This window comes from Amphiura filiformis, chromosome 8 (assembly GCF_039555335.1).
Source record: "Amphiura filiformis chromosome 8, Afil_fr2py, whole genome shotgun sequence".
Lineage (NCBI taxonomy): Eukaryota > Metazoa > Echinodermata > Ophiuroidea > Amphilepidida > Amphiuridae > Amphiura > Amphiura filiformis.
The window spans coordinates 4,212,219-4,231,977 of NC_092635.1; the positions used below are offsets into that span (position 1 = coordinate 4,212,219).

A 19,759-nucleotide genomic window follows, 5' to 3' on the forward strand; every position below is an offset into this window, starting at 1 on the left:
CCCAAAAAACTTGCCTATGTTAAAAGTGATATAGAGAGGCTCAATGCGCGCGAAGTGGGTTTTATAAAAGTGGAAAACTTTTTGCCCACCCCTTTCGAAACACCTACAACTCCCCCCCCCCTCTTTTAACATGTTTAAGGTCCAAAACTTTTTTGGCCCCTCCTATAACTCAGATCTTGACAAACCTCACCTCGATATTCTAGGCATGGGCGCAGCGCTACAAAATGTGATGAAAGATTATATCGATTTGCCTGTCATCAGAGTGAAAACATAGAAAATGGCGTCCTTTCGTAGTGAGCGAAACATGCCCAGTGTGCAAGGTAAGAAATCAGTTAAAATTGTGATCCCTTTTCACCTTAAATGCAATATTAAGCTAATTCCTATTGGGGAATTGGCAAACTAGTCATGAGTCTGGATTGTATCGTACATTAAGGTTAGAAAGGGATCGTAAAAATGGCGAGACTTCTTTGTGTGACGATGCAAATTGATTGAAAAGGTTGCAAAATTCGTCATGCTCATCCCTCATAGTCGTATGCTAGCTGTTTTCTGTGGAGTTACTCATGTTTACTGGAGCAATAATCAAGTGGTGGAAGAATTCTTAGATTTTTTTATGAACATGACGGCATAGTCTACTTTGGGTAGCTTACCAAATGTGAGGTTCTTGAAATTCTTGTAAATTTGACATGCTACCTGTCCTAAACTCAGCCTGCTCAGCTATTCTGTCGGTCCAACATCCGGGCTATTTCTAGTCTCGGGCCCAAACTGCATGTGGCTCACGGTTTGTTATGAACAACAGAAACCGGCTTTGAAGGAGGCTACATAGCGATGTTGTTGGAGTGACATTCAATTTCGGAAAAAAGGACACTCGACCATGGAATTTAATTTTAAGTTTTTCATTTAATATATAAACGGTAAATCAAGTAAGTTTCTTCCACTCTAAAGACTTAGAAACGGTTGTTTGATTCCACTGACTATTTGCGATCGAAATTTACATAACACCAATGACAGAAATCATCAACAAAAATCGAATCGGGGACTTGTTTTCACTCGACCGTGAGTCGCATCATCAACCGGAAGTGACGTGGCACGGACCGACAGAATAGCCAAAATAACAAATTTTCGATCATGAGAGGATGTACCTTCTTCGTCAGCGTACTTTTCATAGAATAACACGACCGCGCGACCTGCATGAACGAACCTTGACCTTGCCTAGCAACGTCCGTGTGATTGGTCAATTCTCAAAAGCTGTGTTTGCGCCGTAAGCGCCGGTCTTTGCGTAAGTACGCTCGACGCAAATAACTGTGCGTATCCAATTTGGCTCTCATGATCGAGATTCGAGAATTTAATATTTTGGCTATAAAGTATTATTCAGATTTTATTTTACAAATTAACCATCGCGTATACTATAGCTAAAGTAACAAATTCTTGATCATGAGAGATGTACCTTCGGCGTCAGCGTACTTTTCATAGAATAACATGATCGCGCGACCTGCATGACCGAACCTTGACCTTGCCTAGCAACGACTGTGTGATTGGTCAATTCTCAAAAGCTGTGTTGGCGCCGTAAGCGCCGGTATTTGCATAGTACGCTCGGCACATACCTGTGCGTACCCAAGTTGGCTCTCATGATCGAGAATTTAATATTTTAGCTATAGGTATGAGAGGGAAATGTCAGTTAACACATTTGCTAGTCAGCCAAAATGGCCTAAACCGGCAATACAAATTTACATTGAAATTTAAAAGAACGGCTTGCTCTAGGAAACCTACATAAATATGTTGTCTGTACTTCACTTGACCCAAATATATGATTTTTTTTGGTGATGAGCGACTTGCAAATGGAATTTTAGAGGGATTTTTATAGCAGTTCCATTAAAAAAAGCTGCTATCTTCATGAGACTAAGATCTAGAAAACACCCCCGAAATGCTTTTTTTTGGAATTTTGCTAGCTGAATCTTTTTGATGAAAGTCAATCTTGACTAGATGTAACTTTGCTACGGAAAGTGCTACATTGGAGTCATTCCATATCAAATCAACCAATTTGCTGAAAATCTTGGCAGGTCACCCCCTCAGATTTTGCTGAAAATCATTTCTAGCATACCTCTTTGGCAATAATGCACACATGGAAAAAATTAGCGCTCAACTCCAAGCGGTTTGGAGATCTGACTTGTCAAATTTTCACCCAGACCCCCCTTTTTGCTCTCATGAGTCGCGTCGTTGAATTTGTCGCGTTTTGGAACACTCATATTTTGACTTTAGGCAAAAGATATTAAGCTGAAAATTGCTACCTAGAGTGACTTTCACCCAAATAAGCAGAATCTGGCCTTAAAAACAGTGCTGTGCTTCCACTTTAAAAAAGTTATGGGTCTCCCAAAACCCCTATTCGTTTTGTCATATTTCACCGTGTTCAGTTTCCAGACCCCACTCGTACTCTTAAATAGATATCAGAGAATGTTCAAACTTCATAAAAATGCTTAATAGGCCAATATCTTTCCCCTGAAACAACAACAGACCACTGATACCTTTGATTAAATTGTGGCTTGGACCCAAAGTTTGCTCCGCAGAATGAAATCCTGAAAACACCGCCCCCACCAGTTGACCTTTGACCCCGCAGATGAATTCCGACAAACTTGAAACTTACCCCATGAATGCTTAAACACTTATTCTACATCTGTACCAAATCTTAGCTTTGTAACTCCACTTTTCAAAATTCACAAATTTCACACTTTTTTGACAGAGATTAGCCAAGCATCCTATGTGTAAAATTTGGCAAAATACCTAAATTTCATAATCCACTCTAACCAAGAAGGGGTGGAGTTACATAGTTAAGATTTGGTATAGGTAGATATCAAATGTTTAAGTATGTGTTGTGTAAGTTTCAAGTGTGTCGGATTTCATCTGCAGGGTCAAAGGTCAACTGGTAGGGGCGGTGTTTTCAGGATTTCATTTTGCAGAGCAAACTTTGGGTCCAAGCCAATACCTAATTAAAGGTGTCAATGGTCTGTTATTGTTTCAGGGGAGAGATATTAGCCTATTAAGCATAAATATGAAGTTTGAACATTCTCTGATATCTATTAAAGAGTACGAGCGGGCTCTGGAAACCGTACACGGTGAAATATGACAAAACGAAAAGAGGTTTTGGGAGACCCATAACTTTTAAAGTGGAAGCACTACACTGTTTTTAAGGCCAGATTCTGCTTATTTGGGTGAAAGTCACTCTAGGTAGCAATTTTCAGCTTAATATATTCTTCCTAAAGTCAAAATATGAGTGTTCCAAAACGCGATAAATTCAACGACGCGACTCATGAGAGCAAAAAAGGGGGGTCTGGTGAAATTTTGACAAGTCAGATTCAAACCGCTTGGAGTTGAGCGCTAATTTTTCCATGTGTTCATTATTACCATAGAGGTATGCTAGAAATGATTTTCAGCGAAATCTGAGGGGGTGACCTGCCAACCCATTGGTTGATTTGACATGGCTTTCTTTACTCAAGGGCTTTAATTTGATATATAAAATGATGCAGTTTGATAGCAAATTTGAATTCACCTGGCATACCTAAGTATACGTACGCGACGTCAAGCGTGTGCATTGGACCATGTGCAAAATAATACGTGCTGGACGGCTAGCAGTACGCTTAATTTGTAAAAGGAAATCTGTGTAATACTTTAGCTAGACTATGTTTCGTTAAAATTGTTTTCGGTCGGACAGCATCGCCATTGATTGTTTTGCAACGGATTTATTATGTTAAAATGTGACATTTGGATTCAAGTTATTTCGATGAGTCAATCGTATCTTTTGAGTAAAATTTGCCTAGATTTTGAACATGCTTAAAATTGTGTTGAAGTGCAATTTTAGCAATATTTTTGATGCGATTACCGATTATCCGTTGTGATCGGCTGCGTTCACTTCTAAACCTCCATTGCTTTACACGGCATCATGCTTCAGCAAATCCTACTAGATTTTGAATGCAATGATCTCCAGCCTCATAAATGTGAAGCTATCAGTGAGCAAATTTGGCTATAGACCTCTCGAGCAACCTCACTTGCTGATCACTTGGCATCAACCATTGACTAAATTATTAAAAACACACAGTTATCAAAGTGTCAACATTTTGATTTCATCGAAAATTATAGATTTTTTTAAAGCAATTCAATAAAATAATATGGCACCATACCCCCCTAGTTCGCAATGCAAACTAAAAAAAACGGGCAAAACGGACACCGACACGTCATTTATCGGTATGACATTTTCGTATTTTTTGGTGCTGCCCTATTGTGCAGAGCTACTACGGTAGGCCTATGGGTTCCCTGTACTAATACTCCCCTAGATTTCTCTCATATTTGGTATTCAAGTGTCTTGAGTGGTTTACTAAAATAAGGCCAAAAGGAAAAATTCTAATTCACTTGCATTTTCTATTTCTGGCTCATCAAAGAGGTAAATGTCACCTAATACCGGGTGAATATGGACACCCTTGCCACAACCACCCTTACCCCACCACACGTGGCACACCCTATCCTACCACTCTACCCTCTTGCCAGGGGTGTAGTACCCCCTTAAAGGCATCATGGGTTGACATAATATGCCCTCAAAAGTTTGGCTCATGGGGCTACAGGAAAAAACTACAATCTAGAGAGTGCCAAAACTGTCCCTATTTACCCCATTCTATGGTACCGTATATTAAAAATGTATGTTTTCAGATTTTGTACTGTGACCCTCCACATTGGACTTTTCACTTTCCATTTGAAAGGGTACGGAAAGTGTGTGAGCGTGTAAATACTAAATAGGCATGATTTGTGCGTTAAAGTAAACCCTGGTTGAAATATGTGGTAAGACTGGCAAATGCAATTGGGTTTGTGAGGGACATGATTTCACTGCTAACAGTTCTATTCCTGAAATTTTATCTTTGACTAGTATAAACAACTTGACATTTGATGTCATTGCCCGGCAGTATGCGCGGAAATTATGGCAATTTCCATTGTTCTTTGCCGTGCATTAGTTCAATGTGCGTATGGTACGCATCATGTAGTTTGCTCAGGGCACATGCATTTTAAATCGCCCACCAGCACCACATTTCATACATGTGTAGTACAAGAATGCCATTGAAGAGTGTAGCGGTTCGTTCAAGCATATCGATAGACTGTAGACCAGTCCCTTGCCTTTGTTGATAAACAATGATGTCAAGTGGTCTATATATAAATCATAATTAAAACATTTTTCAGACTTCTAGTGGTATGTTGATTTGTTGATATTTCATTTTGCATTCATTAATCCTTTTCTGTTTCAGAAGCGAAAGAGAAGTTGAGCAAGTGGCGAGATGAGACAGCTCGGTGTAGTGCAGATATTGTGGAGTTAGGAGAATTTCTTATTGATTCTCACCCAAACAAGTTAGGAGATGAAGGTAAAATATTTCTTATCATTTTGCTGCTGTAAGCTCCTCAAGCACCATATATCAATTGCTAAGCCAAAATCAATGCATAAAAAAAAAGTAAAAGTAAAAAATCAATGCATACAAAGAGTTGTCTGGATTGAAGTTGGTTCTTGGAGACTTTTTGATGGCTACTTCAAGGCAATTAACATCATTTGAACCACTAATTTTGACCACAAAGGATGTGTTCTCATTACCGTTTACTTGTGACCACTCATGGCCAGTCCTGACCAAAGGTGGCTCAGTTATGTCCTGGTCGTCACTAAGGGTGGGCATCGCCAAGGTGTTCTATGTCGCGATATTGCAGTAAAATTTATTGCGATATCACAATAAATTCAATAATCTAGCAAATGTTTCAGATGAAGAAGAAAATCATGAGGGTTTGCTAGATGAGCAGGGGTTCTAATTTGCAATCAGTTAATGCGGGAACCTGTTTAGGTTCTTGCAAAGGGCTTTGTCATCAAAACCGGGCTTTCGATTCCCGACAACAGGCAAAATCATAAGGCTATCACCACCTTCCCCTCACGTACCTACAACTACAAGAACCAAAATTGGTTCTTGTAAGCTTACAAGTCTCAGATCGCATGTTGTGTTACAGTTTACCTTCCTTTACTTACAACGGAAATATGATTTTATAATCTCATTAATCCAAAAATATAATTCTGAAATGTTGGGGGAAAAGTTAAAAGTTTTCTTCATTTTAGCTGTCAATTTATTGTACGATCACAAATGAAAACCCCAAGGAAGAACAACTTTTGTTGAATTGGGCTTTCCGTGTTGAAATAAAGTCTAATATACCTAGCCTTAATTTTTTTGCAGTTTTTCTGGCAGACATCGCTTTCACTACTGTTAAAACTAGTTCCAAGTCCATGGTTTTCATTTGTGATCGTACAATAAATTGACAGCTAAAATGAAGAAAACTTTTAACTTTTCCCCCAACATTTCAGAATTATATTTTTGGATTAATGAGATTATAAAATCATATTTCCGTTGCAAGTAAAGGAAGGTAAACTGTAACACAACATGCGATCTGAGACTTGTAAGCTTACAAGAACCAATTTTGGTTCTTGTAGTTATAATCCAGCAAGAACCTTCAGGAGAACAGGTTCTCCGGTTCTCGTCGTATTTGAATCCCTGATGTGAATAAATTCTGCATCAATTCAGGCTCTGAAATGGACAAGGATGGTGCAGATAGTGGTAAATAGACCTGAAAGTGCCAACAGCGCCAATGTTCAGTCTTCAAATTTGATAAAATGGGTGGGGGTTTGATCCCCTGACAAACAGTGAATCATTGAATGCCTTCCTGGGCCCCATCCTGTAGAGTGCTGTCAGTGTAACAATGTGTAACATTTAATGTGTGTGTTTCTTTCTCTCTTTCTGTATTTAGCATGGCTGATATATGAACAAGTGTGTATAGCAGCATTAGACACAGGCAATATAGATCTGGCAACTCATTGTATCCAATGTTTAAGTCAACAGTTTCCACAGAGTCTGAGGGTGAAACGGTTACAAGGGATGCGCTTTGAAGCTTTAGCTAGGTAGGTACTTGAGTAAGGACTTCGTCACTAGGTCACATGATGCAGCAGGGATTCACAATCTCCGCATTTCAACCCCAAATAAGGTCACCCGAATAAGGTCAATAGTTAAAAACTTTGCAAGGTAAAAAAAACAAAAAATATTTGAAATGTTCTGAAATAGGCTGGGAACCTGTACAGTAATATTATTTTATTTGGTTAGGAAGAATAGCCAGTGCATGAACAGATCTGCAGAACATAAAATATATTATTCTGATTCTGCTCTTCACTAGTCTTGATTCAAGTCTGTATCTACCTGAAGCCACACACAGTATATTATTGCATAGTGCTGTGCACAAGTTATGGCATGGGTCCTAGATACAAATGTAGCTAAAGATACTGTCTTGATGAAACTGTATAAAATTTCCATGAATCGGGAGGATTATACTACCGTAACCACCCGGGTATAAGCCCACCTTCGGCTATAAGCCCACCCCCTATTTTTCAAAACATTCTGGGAACAAGGGTGCACTCAGGTATAAGCCCAGTACTAAATTTTGGCCAAGTTCTAAAAATAAAATCAATGCTTTGCTCTCATATTTAAGAACAAATATACAAAATATCAGTTGATAATTAACATTCCACACTTATAATTTTAAGAAATTGACAAAAAAGATAGAAATTACTGGTACATTGGGCATATGGTCGAATCCAACCAAAAGTGTACACGGCATGTTCAGGGGCATAACTTAAAAGTATTAATCAATTGGCAATTGTTTTTATATTGTGTTTATTCGCCTTGATCATACGCTTCGCGCCATATATAATAAGACCCCCTTCTGTGAAAAACTTAGACACAGAGACCCTAAAACATGCTATTTTTACCCATATTTTCAAAATATTTCTTAAAGTATTTTTAAAAACATCTAAATCAGTTATGAAAAGAAGTCATTGGATTGAATCTAAATTAATTTCCTGAAAGGTGTGTATTCAAAGATTGCCTGTTCAATTTTTCGCATATTTATACATAATTATGAATTTTTTGTGATAATTTTTTGAGTGGTATTTTTTTACATTACCTACGAATACAATTTTTCATAGCACTAGATATATCTTTAAAAAATGGAAATCACTAATAAATGCGCAATTGATACAAGATTTGATATGTCTAATACTGAAATGCATTGCATTCGGACATCTTTATTATTGTGTTTAGCTGCCAGAAATTCTAAATGGCACAAAGGTAGGTTTGGTAAAAAATATGCATTACCTCCGAATACATGTTAAAAGCTGTGTCATTTCCACAAACTGAGAGAATAGTAAACAATAGTTAAGCAATAGGTGCAGGGTAATACACTCTTTATTTCTATCAAGTTTCAATAGCCTGCGTATAAATATTTCTGAGATGTCAACAATAAAAGCAAGTATTCGTAGGTAAATTTCGGTAACCGAATGTTACCTACGAATACAATTTGACATCATGACAGTATTGTGAAACACCGCCATTCATGCCAATGCCCATATTGGTACATAACGAAGGCCTGTATGTTTGCTATCAAATCATATGTCAATGAAAGTTGCGAATTCACATACATGCCCACCATGCAAAACTGAATACGGCTTAATTGTTGAAAAATGTGTGCTGAAATAGACGACGGTCTGCTCATTTGAAAGAAAAATCAGATTCAAGAAGATTAGAAGGGATAAATACTTGAATTTGTCAGCTGTCATGTGTGTTTCATTTTAAACGTTTACCGACCTTCTGGTTTGAGTAATTAAGTGTCCAAATTGGGTTATTAAGAAGGTAACTTTTGACGTTTTCGCTAAGTTTACCTACGAATACCATGGACAAAAATGACTTTTCTCATTGTCTCATGATCTAGACAACACAGTGGTGGACCCTAGTATAAAGCTAATTATAGTTGCCCTCAAATGAAAGGCCACAAGGCGTAACTGACTCCAAGATGGACTTCACAAGTCTGCAATAACGGTTTTAAGCGATTTGTGTGCAATTAAGCAAATTTAAGTCACTTTAGTGCCTTTGTTTCTTACTTCAATCCTCTTTCAACCACTGTGAACCGACATTAAATATACATGATAGGGTCTCAAGTATCAATAAACGCACATAACGAAAATAATACATTCAAAGTGCTTTATAAAATGAAGATTTGATTGCGATATCCACCAAAAGTCTAATTCTTACCTACAAATACTGAAATGTTACTTACGAATACAGCATAATACATGACATGTGTAATGAAGTGTCCCTACCAATGGAAATTAATTGTCAAAAACTTTAAGCGGTACCCCAGGACACTATTATTACCCATATACGGATTCATTCAACAATTATTTATTATGTAAAATTGCTGATTAACTACTTGTATATCAAAATGAAGTGGTCAAAATCTTGCTAAAAGCATCAAAAATCTTTGATTTAAGGTAATAGCATTTATTCATTTGGACGTACCATCTGAAAGAGATCTAAAACTACCATTTTATTAATTCATTACCATAATAGCAAAATTTAAACCTCTAAACTCAATATAGATATTGTTAAATCGCTCATGTTACCTCACGAATACCGGGTTTCTTCATCTTTTCATTGCATAAAGCGTTAGGTGTATTCAGTATAATTCCTCATATTCTGGAAAACATATATCCTACTCGTTCTTATACAATGTGTACATTGATTCATACTCATTTGATAAAAAAATACAGAAACTGACCTAAACTTCATTTTCAAAAATAAACTAGCATAAATTGACTAAGATCATAACGATCGCGTTATAAAAATAAAAACAAATATTTTCTGGTTGAACTAGCATTTTCCTGACACCCTGTGGTCTACATTACACGAAAAAAAGCGTTAATGGGAATATTCCATTTGTTTTAGGTTGATTAGTATTGCGATAGTGAAAGCATCCTTGTGGTATTCAGAGGTAACATTGGGTTTTGATATCACATTTACTATCACACGTCCTGGATTTATTTTTCAAGATTAGTAATGGCACTTTTGGTTCCTATAAGGCCAATATATCATCAATCAATGGGCAAAAGGAAAACATTGTGGAGACATGTTTATTTCGGACTTTTATTTTTGGCCCGTGGACACTTTTGGTTGGATTCGACCATATACAAATGGGGGTGATTGTTCTTATTTTTAAATTCAAGCACTAGCCCTTCCCCGGTTATAAGCCCACCCCCATTTTTGAAGTGAAATCTGCCATCTAGGGGGGTGGGCTTATACCCGAGTGGTTACGGTAATATAGAAAATAATGAGATGCGAACAGCTGAACATGAATATTTATGAGTAGTCATCCAATCAAGTACTGCGATAACAAAACTCAGATGTTTGTTGTAGTTTGTGTTTACCCAATCCATGTTGCCTCATTATGAATGAATGCACCTTGCACAAGACTCTTATGTTGAGGCAGTTCAAATTTCTTGTGTGATCAGATTGAGTAGATGGCATGTGACTAAGAAATAAGCAGTATATATAGCATCAGTGATATACAGCAGTTCAAATGCCGGCCTGGGTGATCGGCTGGCTGTAGTATATTAAGAGAGAGTCTTGAACAAGACTAGCTCTTCAGTAAAATCATGATTATCCTCTCGTATATGAGTAATCATGTTTAACCCCATGAGAACTACCTGCCGATTGGCCAAAAAGAAGCTTACATTATCAATCGGACCAATCGGCAACAGTGTTAGAATAATTTCACTACGCAAAAATAATTGGGGCAAATTATTTGCAAAGCTCCATTCTGATTGGTGATTAAAGTGAAGATATCATGTAATTGACCAATCGGAGGCAATGTTAGATCGGCAGGTAGTGCTCTGGGGGTTAAGAGTAAGTTAATATAATATAGGATAACAAACATGTGCTATCTGATTCAAATTTTGCTAATTTATCTGATTTTTTTCCAGGTATGATGAAGCAGAAATAGTATATGAAACTATTTTAGAGAGTGATGCCTCAAATGCAGTAAGTATTGTCATCTTTGTCACCTCAAAATTTTGTCAACCCCCCCCCCAAGATATTTGATAGAAAAGGGCAGACTCTGTGCATAATGCCCAATTTATAACACCTAAGTATGATAACTCCACTATGTTGGACTGTCGCAATGGGACCAAAATAGTTCACCTGCAACATTTTTGGTGAAGGGTGATAGGCAAATGACAGTGCTGTACATGTATGTCATCATGGTTGCTGACCCATGCTGAGACAAGAATACCAAAAGAGATTGGAAGCATAGTTTGGTTATGGCTGGTCTTTTGGCTGAGGAGTCGTCTTTGAGCCCCTGTGAAATTTTTATTAAGCCAATGAGTGGTCTACCCTGCTATAGGGGGTCACACCTGAACTTGTATTGCCTACTAAAGGCAAAATAGATGATGTCTGACATCTAGTATGAAGAGGAGGGTGGGTCAAAAATGGGAATTTGTCATGTGCGTCAGCACGAACATTCATCAAGGTTTGCTCAGACTGCATGTTAAAATTACACCTCTTTCCATAATCCTTTTCAGAAAATAAATTGTGAGAGTAATATGCAATGATTGACCTGTTTATTTTCTGTGATGATACAGTTAGCAAGGAAAAGACGTGTGGCCATATTCAAAGCACAAGACAGGATATCAGATGCAATCAAAGAATTAAACAAGTACTTGGAAAAGTAAGTTGGCTAGATCATAGACGAGAGAGATACAGACCACGTACAACCAGTCAAAGTCCCTGTGTAATGTATGATGTGAGTTCTCGCATATTCATGAGGGCCGATTGTGCCGTGTCTAACAATCATGCCAGCGCTGCGTGCCTTATACACGATAGAGCGTTGCATGCTTTTGCGATTACGCGATAGACCGTGAAAATACACGGTAATTGCTTAGCAGACACACCTGTCGCATTTCATGGAACAATCGGCCCTCATTATCGGGTGATGCTGAGACTTTGACTGATTGCACGCATTCCGTTTCTCTCTCGCCTGTGGGGTAGATAAATAATTATCCCTTAGGCCAAAAAAAAGTTGTTTGCTTGTCTTCGTCCGACCGACCGTCTTGGCAGTCCCAACCGTAGAACGTTTTTTTTTGAAAAAGTTTTTTTTTTACAATTTTCCCAAATAGTCATAAACCTTTCGTCTGAAAAACTGAAGATATAATAGAAATGTTGTAAAATAACATTTCCTGCATGTTTCCCTTGTCCATTCGTACCTGGCTGAGGGTTGTGATATTTCATCATCCTCAGCATCTACACAAGTAAAAAGTAAAACATTTTTGAATTTAAAAATGCAGTAGTTTAAGTCTGCCAGACATGTAGGCCTAGATGTTAAATGAAGTAGGGTTTACCTTGAATTTGTCTTTGGAAATCCTGCAGTCAGTGAGTGTTTTGAATAATAACAAGTACTTCACATTAGGCTATGCTTTTGTTACTTGAAAAAAAAAAGGAAGAAAAAAAACTTCTCCCGACCGACCGACCCAACTTCTTTGGCATGACTTCTGTAATCTCGTTGGTCAAACACCACTTGGATATATATTAATATTTTTGACTTAATACAGCCAGATTATGAGATAATATTTTCTGTATTACCTGCATAATTCTAACACACGCCAGTAGTATGCTTTACACGATATCCTGAGACGTGCACATATTTCACACGCAGTATGGCTGCACAGCCTGCACTGTTATCAAAAAGCAAGGAAGAAATTTGTCTACTTTTTTAGTAAAATTATCAAATTAAATTCCTAGACCAAGTTGAGAACAATTCAGAAGATAATAGAACTCTGTTCACTAAAGGATAAATTTGTTACCCAATGCATGATCTAACAAAATGATGGGAAAATATCCATGTTCTGGTGCCATATTTCTTTAATGCCGCATCCTCATGGAATACAGCTCCAGACCATAGATTTGTTCCTGTATTTCATGAACAAAAATAGGATAACTTATAATAATCTTTTAATATTGCCATAAAGCAGGGCCCTAGGATTTGTGTCGAAAAAAATAGCACTGAAAAAAAAGGCAGATTATGTGGAGAAAATAACCAATTGTGCTGAAACCTGTAAATTTCATTGGGAATGACTGTGCATTGAAGGTTTACAGCAAGTTTTTGTCAGGTCATTTTTCATGAGCAAATTTATTGGAAATGTGTATTCATGGGTATTGGTACATCAAGTTATTTCTTGATTTGTTGACCTACATTTATTCATTGTTTATTTTTCTTAGATTTATGGGAGATCATGAAGCTTGGATGGAACTATCAGATTTGTATGTTTCTGAGCAAAAGTAAGTTGTTTGCATGTATAAATATTGAGTTATCAATTGTCTTGAACACCAATACTCCATTTGGTATGATGAGCTTAAAATGGTGGTGCATTTGTTTTGTTTTGTTTTTGTAGAGTTTGTGGTGCTTTCTACTACTACTGGTCATATGCACCTTAAACTAGATATTAAACTCTAGATCACCAAACGAAAAGAAAACGATCATACAGAATAGGAAATTAAAAAGGCATATTAAGTACGGTAAACAGAGTATGTGGGGTTTTATATAGACAATATTATATATATCAAACACTCTTTATTCATTAAAAAACACAAAGAATGGAAACACAAAACCCAGGACAGGGTTTGGGAAGACCCACGCAGGGTAAACATAAAAAAAAGAGCACAAATAACAATTAAAACACAGAACAAAGAACACAGATCAAAAAATAAGAAAAATAGATAACCTGAAAGCCTGGTAATGGCATGGATGAAGCAGAAGAAAGGAAAATCCTCCACAAGATCCGGAGGAGCCCAGCATTTTATGTAGGAACAATTCTCCCAAACAGCATTATGCCTCGCATTCCAGATGGTATAGCTTGAAAGGAGGGCGAGCTGACTGAGCTCCTTCTTCAGAGGTTTGACTTTCTTCGTGCTAGCCTGTAAAATTGATTTCAGATGTTGTTTGTTTTCGTGAGTTATGAGGCCACGACTGCCTACTTCAATGCAAAACAGCTGACATTTATAACCTTTATCATTGAGATCGTGGATAAGATAGGTATAATTGGTTTCTTTCTGGTCATGGGCTTTTTCAATTATATTTGTTTCAAACGGGACCGTGAGCTCAATGACTTGCATGGAGATGCTGTCATCTTGAAGGACGACAATGTCTGGTTTTAAATTGGTGATCAGGATGTTTATAGGAGGGATATAACCCCCCACCAGTTGAGAACCCGGCGATGTCAGCAAAAATTGTGGCCGAAGGAAACTTAGATTTGAGAATGTTAACTAAATGAAGCAAAATTGTATTGTGACGCCAAGTTAGGCGGTCCTGTTCAAGAGACACATGGCAGAAATTTAATACATGCAGAAGAGTTTCCTTTTGTTTTGCCATAAACGAAAGGAACCTCATACAGGGCCTTCTACAGGGCCTTGTTGGTATTCTTGATGAATTGAAACCAAGAAGTTCTTCCACATGACAATTATTACCCCTAGGAGGGTTTTCATGTTCATGTCCCTAATGCCATACTGTTACACTCTGTCCCAAAGCATTCTTCTTTGCCGGTTGTATTTCCTGCAGTCCAACAGATATTTCCTGCAGTCCAACAGATAATGTTGAGCTCTCTCAAGTATACCACATAGCTCACACATTCCATCGACATGTTTGCCAATTTCTTCTTTGAAGGGGTGGCGCCCTGCATTAAACTTGTAGAACTGCAAGAAAGGTGCGACAAATGGTACCAGCACATGTTTTGAGTGCCTTGTTTTGAATACTATCAAGACACTTCTTAGTTGTGCTAGATGCTGAATCAAAAGCCTTGCAGCCATATTCTAGAATCTGACGAATCATAGCTTTATACAGCATTAGCAGAATTTTACTATCAGCACCACATTTATGGTTGGAAATAAAACGAAGCAACTGAAGTTTACCTCTTCAACGTTCTATGTGCTTTTTCCACTAAGTCTTTTGTCAAAAAATAAGCAGAGAAAGCTTGTATTTTCTTGACATGCAATTTTATGATCGTCAATTTCCAAAGTAACGTCAACCTGGCGGTTGTGAGAGAAGATGACACCAACTGTGTTTGGCGCAGACATTTTGAAACCCCATTTCTTGCACCAGTTAGAGATTACATCTAATCCCTGTTGCACTGTTTAGCAGCAAACTTTACAATATGGTTAGTTTTCCAGGTAGCAAGTTCATTGGCAAATTGGGAGATACTGATGCCTTGTCTTTTAATGGTTTTGGGAAGGTTGTTCATCGTGATATTAAAAAAGGAGAGGACTGATTACACTGCCCTGTGGCATCCCATTTTCAACAATCATACATTTTGATAACAGGCCACTAACTATTGATCCAACAAACAATGTTACCACCAACACCAAGCATTTGCAGTTTGATTATGGCTCCCTTATGCCAAACCATATCATAAGCCTTCTGAATATCAAGAAAGACTGTCACAGTGCTTTCTTTGTTGGCAAAACCTTTATTTATAGCGGAAGCAAGATCCACCAGATGATCTGTAGTGTGCCGCCCTTGCCTGAAACCACTTTCTGTGGAATCAAATTATTTATTTTTCTCAAGAAACCACAATAATCTTTTGTTTACCATGCGTTCCATGATCTAACACAAGGCAGCAGTGAGTGCTATTGGCCTATATGATAACGGATCATTAGCTTCCTTATTCAGTTTTAGCAATGGACTCAGAGTGGCCTGCTACCAGGTTATAGGGAATTCAGCCCTGGACCAAAAAAAATGAAAAATAGCAAGAAGGATCAGATTCAGATTCATTTATTTGGTTCCATCTCAAACATACAAATTCACAAATATACATAATAATAATGACAATAATAATAATGAGAATAATAACAATTGTAATATTGATAATAATACTACTACTAATAATAATGATAAAAGGTGAAATATCATATGAAAGAGATGAGGATGCCAGTCTAGAATGCATAGCATGAATTAGGTGGCACCCCATGGTTTACAAACCTAGGGCCTAATATAAATATAATTATGAAAGAAAGAAAAATACAAAATTGGAATAGGTATATAATATATATACATAGTCCACAAAATCATATCCTCTGACTATATCATGTGTGGCTATAAAATAAAACAGCCACACAGAACGTACTCAGAGAAATGAACAGCAGTTAATAATGAAAGAGCAAAAACATGGACATAATATACATGTAAGAACAATAGGCCTCCAGCAAAGCAACTGAAATTAACAGTGAACTTCAGAGGCAACAGTCAACATGCAAACAACCAAAAGTTGAATTAAAATTATAAATCAATTAATTTTAACGCAATTAAATTATATTATTGTGTCCGTCCCTGTGGGCTCTTACGACAGTCACGTCGTGCATTTGAAAGTGTTTATCTAGCATATTTTCCGCGAATTCAACACAGTTTTCCCTTCAGTGGCAGGGACACCGACGATGCAGATATTGTTGTGCCACGAAAAACGTTCTTGATTATTCAGCAGGTCCCTGTTTAGTCCTACTTTTTGTTTCAGCGGCCTTTTCCCTTCTTACTCATAAAAATGCAGCCTCACGATGTAGAGTAAACATGCATGAGAAATAGATTTCAAAACCACTTTCTTCCAGACAACCATGTTTCCTGGATACAAATAACATCAGGACATACCAGCAATTCTTCAATTCCTTTTTTAAATTCATCACCATGACCTGAAATAGATTGTGCACTCCATTGTAGAACTACCACCTTAATAATAATACTAACCCACCGCAACAGTATATCAGAAAACTTAAATCCTTTTAATGGTTAATTGTGGATTCTATTTTTGTCAATTTTAGCATCATTGTATTTAACAATTAATAATAATAATAATACAAAGTACTTTATAGCGCATTACAACAAAAAAGCTCTCAATGCGCTTTATAAACAACAATATAACAAAAAGCATGCAAGGGAAATATACATGATAACAGCAACTTTCAAAACCACATACATAATCAAAATGCAAAGTATAATATTTAAGCATGCAAAGCAAAATATATGTAATGAGAATGTAATGAGAATAACTATAGTAATAAAATACACACAGTTAAAAGCACCGTAAAGGCAAGAACTATTTCCAAAATCAGTTTCAACAACATAATATACATAAAGAAACAGTATAAGCAGATGACAAGGAAACTTCAATCAGTCTGTGGTGAACAAATATGTTTTCAGCGCGGATTTGAACCGGTCAATGGAATTAGAGTCCCGGATGTGTAATGGCAGACTATTCCAGAGTCTGGGGGCTGCAACCGAAAAGGCCCGATCACCATAAGTCTTAGTATTGTACTTAGGAATGACAAGAAGGTTTTGTGAGCTTGAGCGAAGATTGATCTTGGGTTGATATGGCACAAGAAGTTCATGTAAATAGTCCGGAGATGCATTGTTGAGAGCTTTGAAGGTAAGAAGTCTTGAAAATGACACGCTTTTTGACCGGTAGCCAATGGAGGTCATTCAGGATTTGAGTGATGTGATTGCTCTTCCTTGCATCAGTTACCAGCCTTGCAGCAGCGTTCTAGATCTTCTGTAACTAACTGTGATGAATTTCAGCTTGTAACAGGGGAGCTATGTATGTTTTCTCTTTCACACACCTTGATGCTTCCGAATATGACATTCCCTGATATGCTTTAATCTGTTGTATTTTCTTTTCTGCACTCATTGTTTTGCAACCTTCATAACCTTCAGTGTCATGATGTACCAGTCGAGTCAGACTTGGCACCCCACCTCAGTATTATCCTCAATGTCAGAGGTAGACCTTGTAGATCTATGTCTTTCATTTTTCCCTCTAGGCTTGGCACTTTCATTACTGGATCATCAAGGTCACATTACTGCCCTGTTTAGAAATTTCATCTTGTGTCAGGTTCTGAGCCTGATTTGTCATTACCTCAAATATTCACGCCCCATTGGGGAATCGCTCTAATTCCCTCTCTTCTAAATCACTAGCTGACATACCTGACCTAGAGCGAGCATACTTGGAGTCAGGTTCTGAGTGTGAATCCTCCCTCCAGGTCTCCATAACCACATGGCAATACTTCGCCAACAGACAAATAAGAAAGCCTTCAGTCTGTAATAAATAGCCTAGAAAACTTCACACACCTGGAACTTGCTTCACCTAAATAGCTAAAGAAAAATTAACATAAAGAAGAGATGCATGCCGAGATAGGTTATGTTGGATTTATGCAAGTTACTCAACCACTGCTATAACACTTGTCAAACATAAACTTTAACTCAATACAGCAACAAATAGGCTGAAGTGACACTGTCTTCACAGGATCTTCTTACATTTTTAAAACAAAATTCACAAATCAGCAATTGGAGAATTCTTTCTTCCAAGAATATTTGTAATCGAAAAATTTTGAATACAATTTTTCCTCTTCAGTCACTTCTTTGGGAATCATATTTCTTACAATGTAAGATGAAATGCTTAAAATTTTCTTGAGAGAAACATAAATCACATTTTCCAGTTGGATGCTTTCCAATGGAATGTAAATAAGAATTTATACCCTGCATTTGCCCAGCCTTAGACGCTGGAATACGATTTCCCATTCTCTTTTCACCGACTAGTTGGGCATATTTAGGAACGACAAGAAAGTTTTGCAAACTTGAGCCAAGAGTGATCTTTGGTTGATATGGCACAAGAAGTTCACTTAAAAATGTCCGGGGATGCATTGTTGAGAGCTTTGAAGGTAAGAAGTCTTGAAAATGATACGCTTTTTGACCGGTAGCCAATGGAGGTCATTCAGGATTTGAGTGATGTGATCGCGCTTCCTTGCATCAGTTACCAGCCTTACCTTGTGTCGGGTTCTGAGCCTGACTCATCATTGCCTCAAAAGATGAACATCCACACCCCATTAGGGAATCACTCTCTAATTCCCCCTCTTCTAAATCACTAGCTGACATACCTGACCTAGGGCAAGCATACTTGGAGTCCGGTTCTGAGTGTGAATCCTCCCTCTGGGTCTCCATAACCACATAGCAATACTTCGCCACCTGGCTACAAATTTACACAACAGGATTTTAAGGCTAAAGACTGTTGGCCTGAAACAAGCCTATACACCAGTCAACAATCAAATAAGAAAACCTATAGCCTAGAAAACTTCACACACCTTGAGCCTGTTTCACCTAAATAGCTAAAGAAAAATTAACATAAAGAAGAAATGCATGTGGAGATAGGTAATGTTGGATTTATGCAAGTTACTCAACCACTGCTATAACACTTGTCAAACATAAACTTTTACTCATTACAAGAAAAATGAACATAAAGAAGAGATGCATGTAGCGATAGGTAATGTTGGATTTATGCAAGTTACTCAACCACTGCTATAACACTTGTCAAACATAAACTTTTACTCATTACAAGAAAAATGAACATAAAGAAGAGATGCATGTGGAGATAGGTAATGTTGGATTTATGCAAGTTACTCAACCACTGCTATAACACTTGTCAAACATAAACTTTTACTCATTACAAGAAAAATGAACATAAAGAAGAGATGCATGCAGCGATAGGTAATGTTGGATTTATGCAAGTTACTCAACCACTGCTATAACACTTGTCAAACATAAACTTTTACTCATTACAAGAAAAATGAACATAAAGAAGAGATGCATGTAGCGATAGGTAATGTTGGATTTATGCAAGTTACTCAACCACTGCTATAACACTTGTCAAACATAAACCTTTTACTCATTACAAGAAAAATGAACATAAAGAAGAGATGCATGTGGAGATAGGTAATGTTGGATTTATGCAAGTTACTCAACCACTGCTATAAAACTTGTCAAACATAAACCTTTTACTCATTACAAGAAAAATGAA

The 19,759-nt window shown here is 37.4% G+C and overlaps 1 protein-coding gene across 1 annotated transcript in view; it reads left to right on the forward strand.

Moving 5' to 3' along the window:
- The first annotated feature begins 226 nt into the window (after positions 1-226).
- The window catches only part of LOC140158522 (ER membrane protein complex subunit 2-like), a 53,030-nt gene continuing 33,497 nt past the window's right edge, over positions 227-19,759 (forward strand). The window contains exons 1-6 of the mRNA XM_072181641.1: positions 227-320; positions 5,280-5,393; positions 6,808-6,958; positions 10,865-10,922; positions 11,522-11,607; positions 13,155-13,214. Of these exons, the coding sequence (XP_072037742.1) occupies positions 278-320; positions 5,280-5,393; positions 6,808-6,958; positions 10,865-10,922; positions 11,522-11,607; positions 13,155-13,214 (512 nt within the window). The 5' untranslated portion in view covers positions 227-277. The remainder of the gene's footprint in view (positions 321-5,279; positions 5,394-6,807; positions 6,959-10,864; positions 10,923-11,521; positions 11,608-13,154; positions 13,215-19,759) is intronic.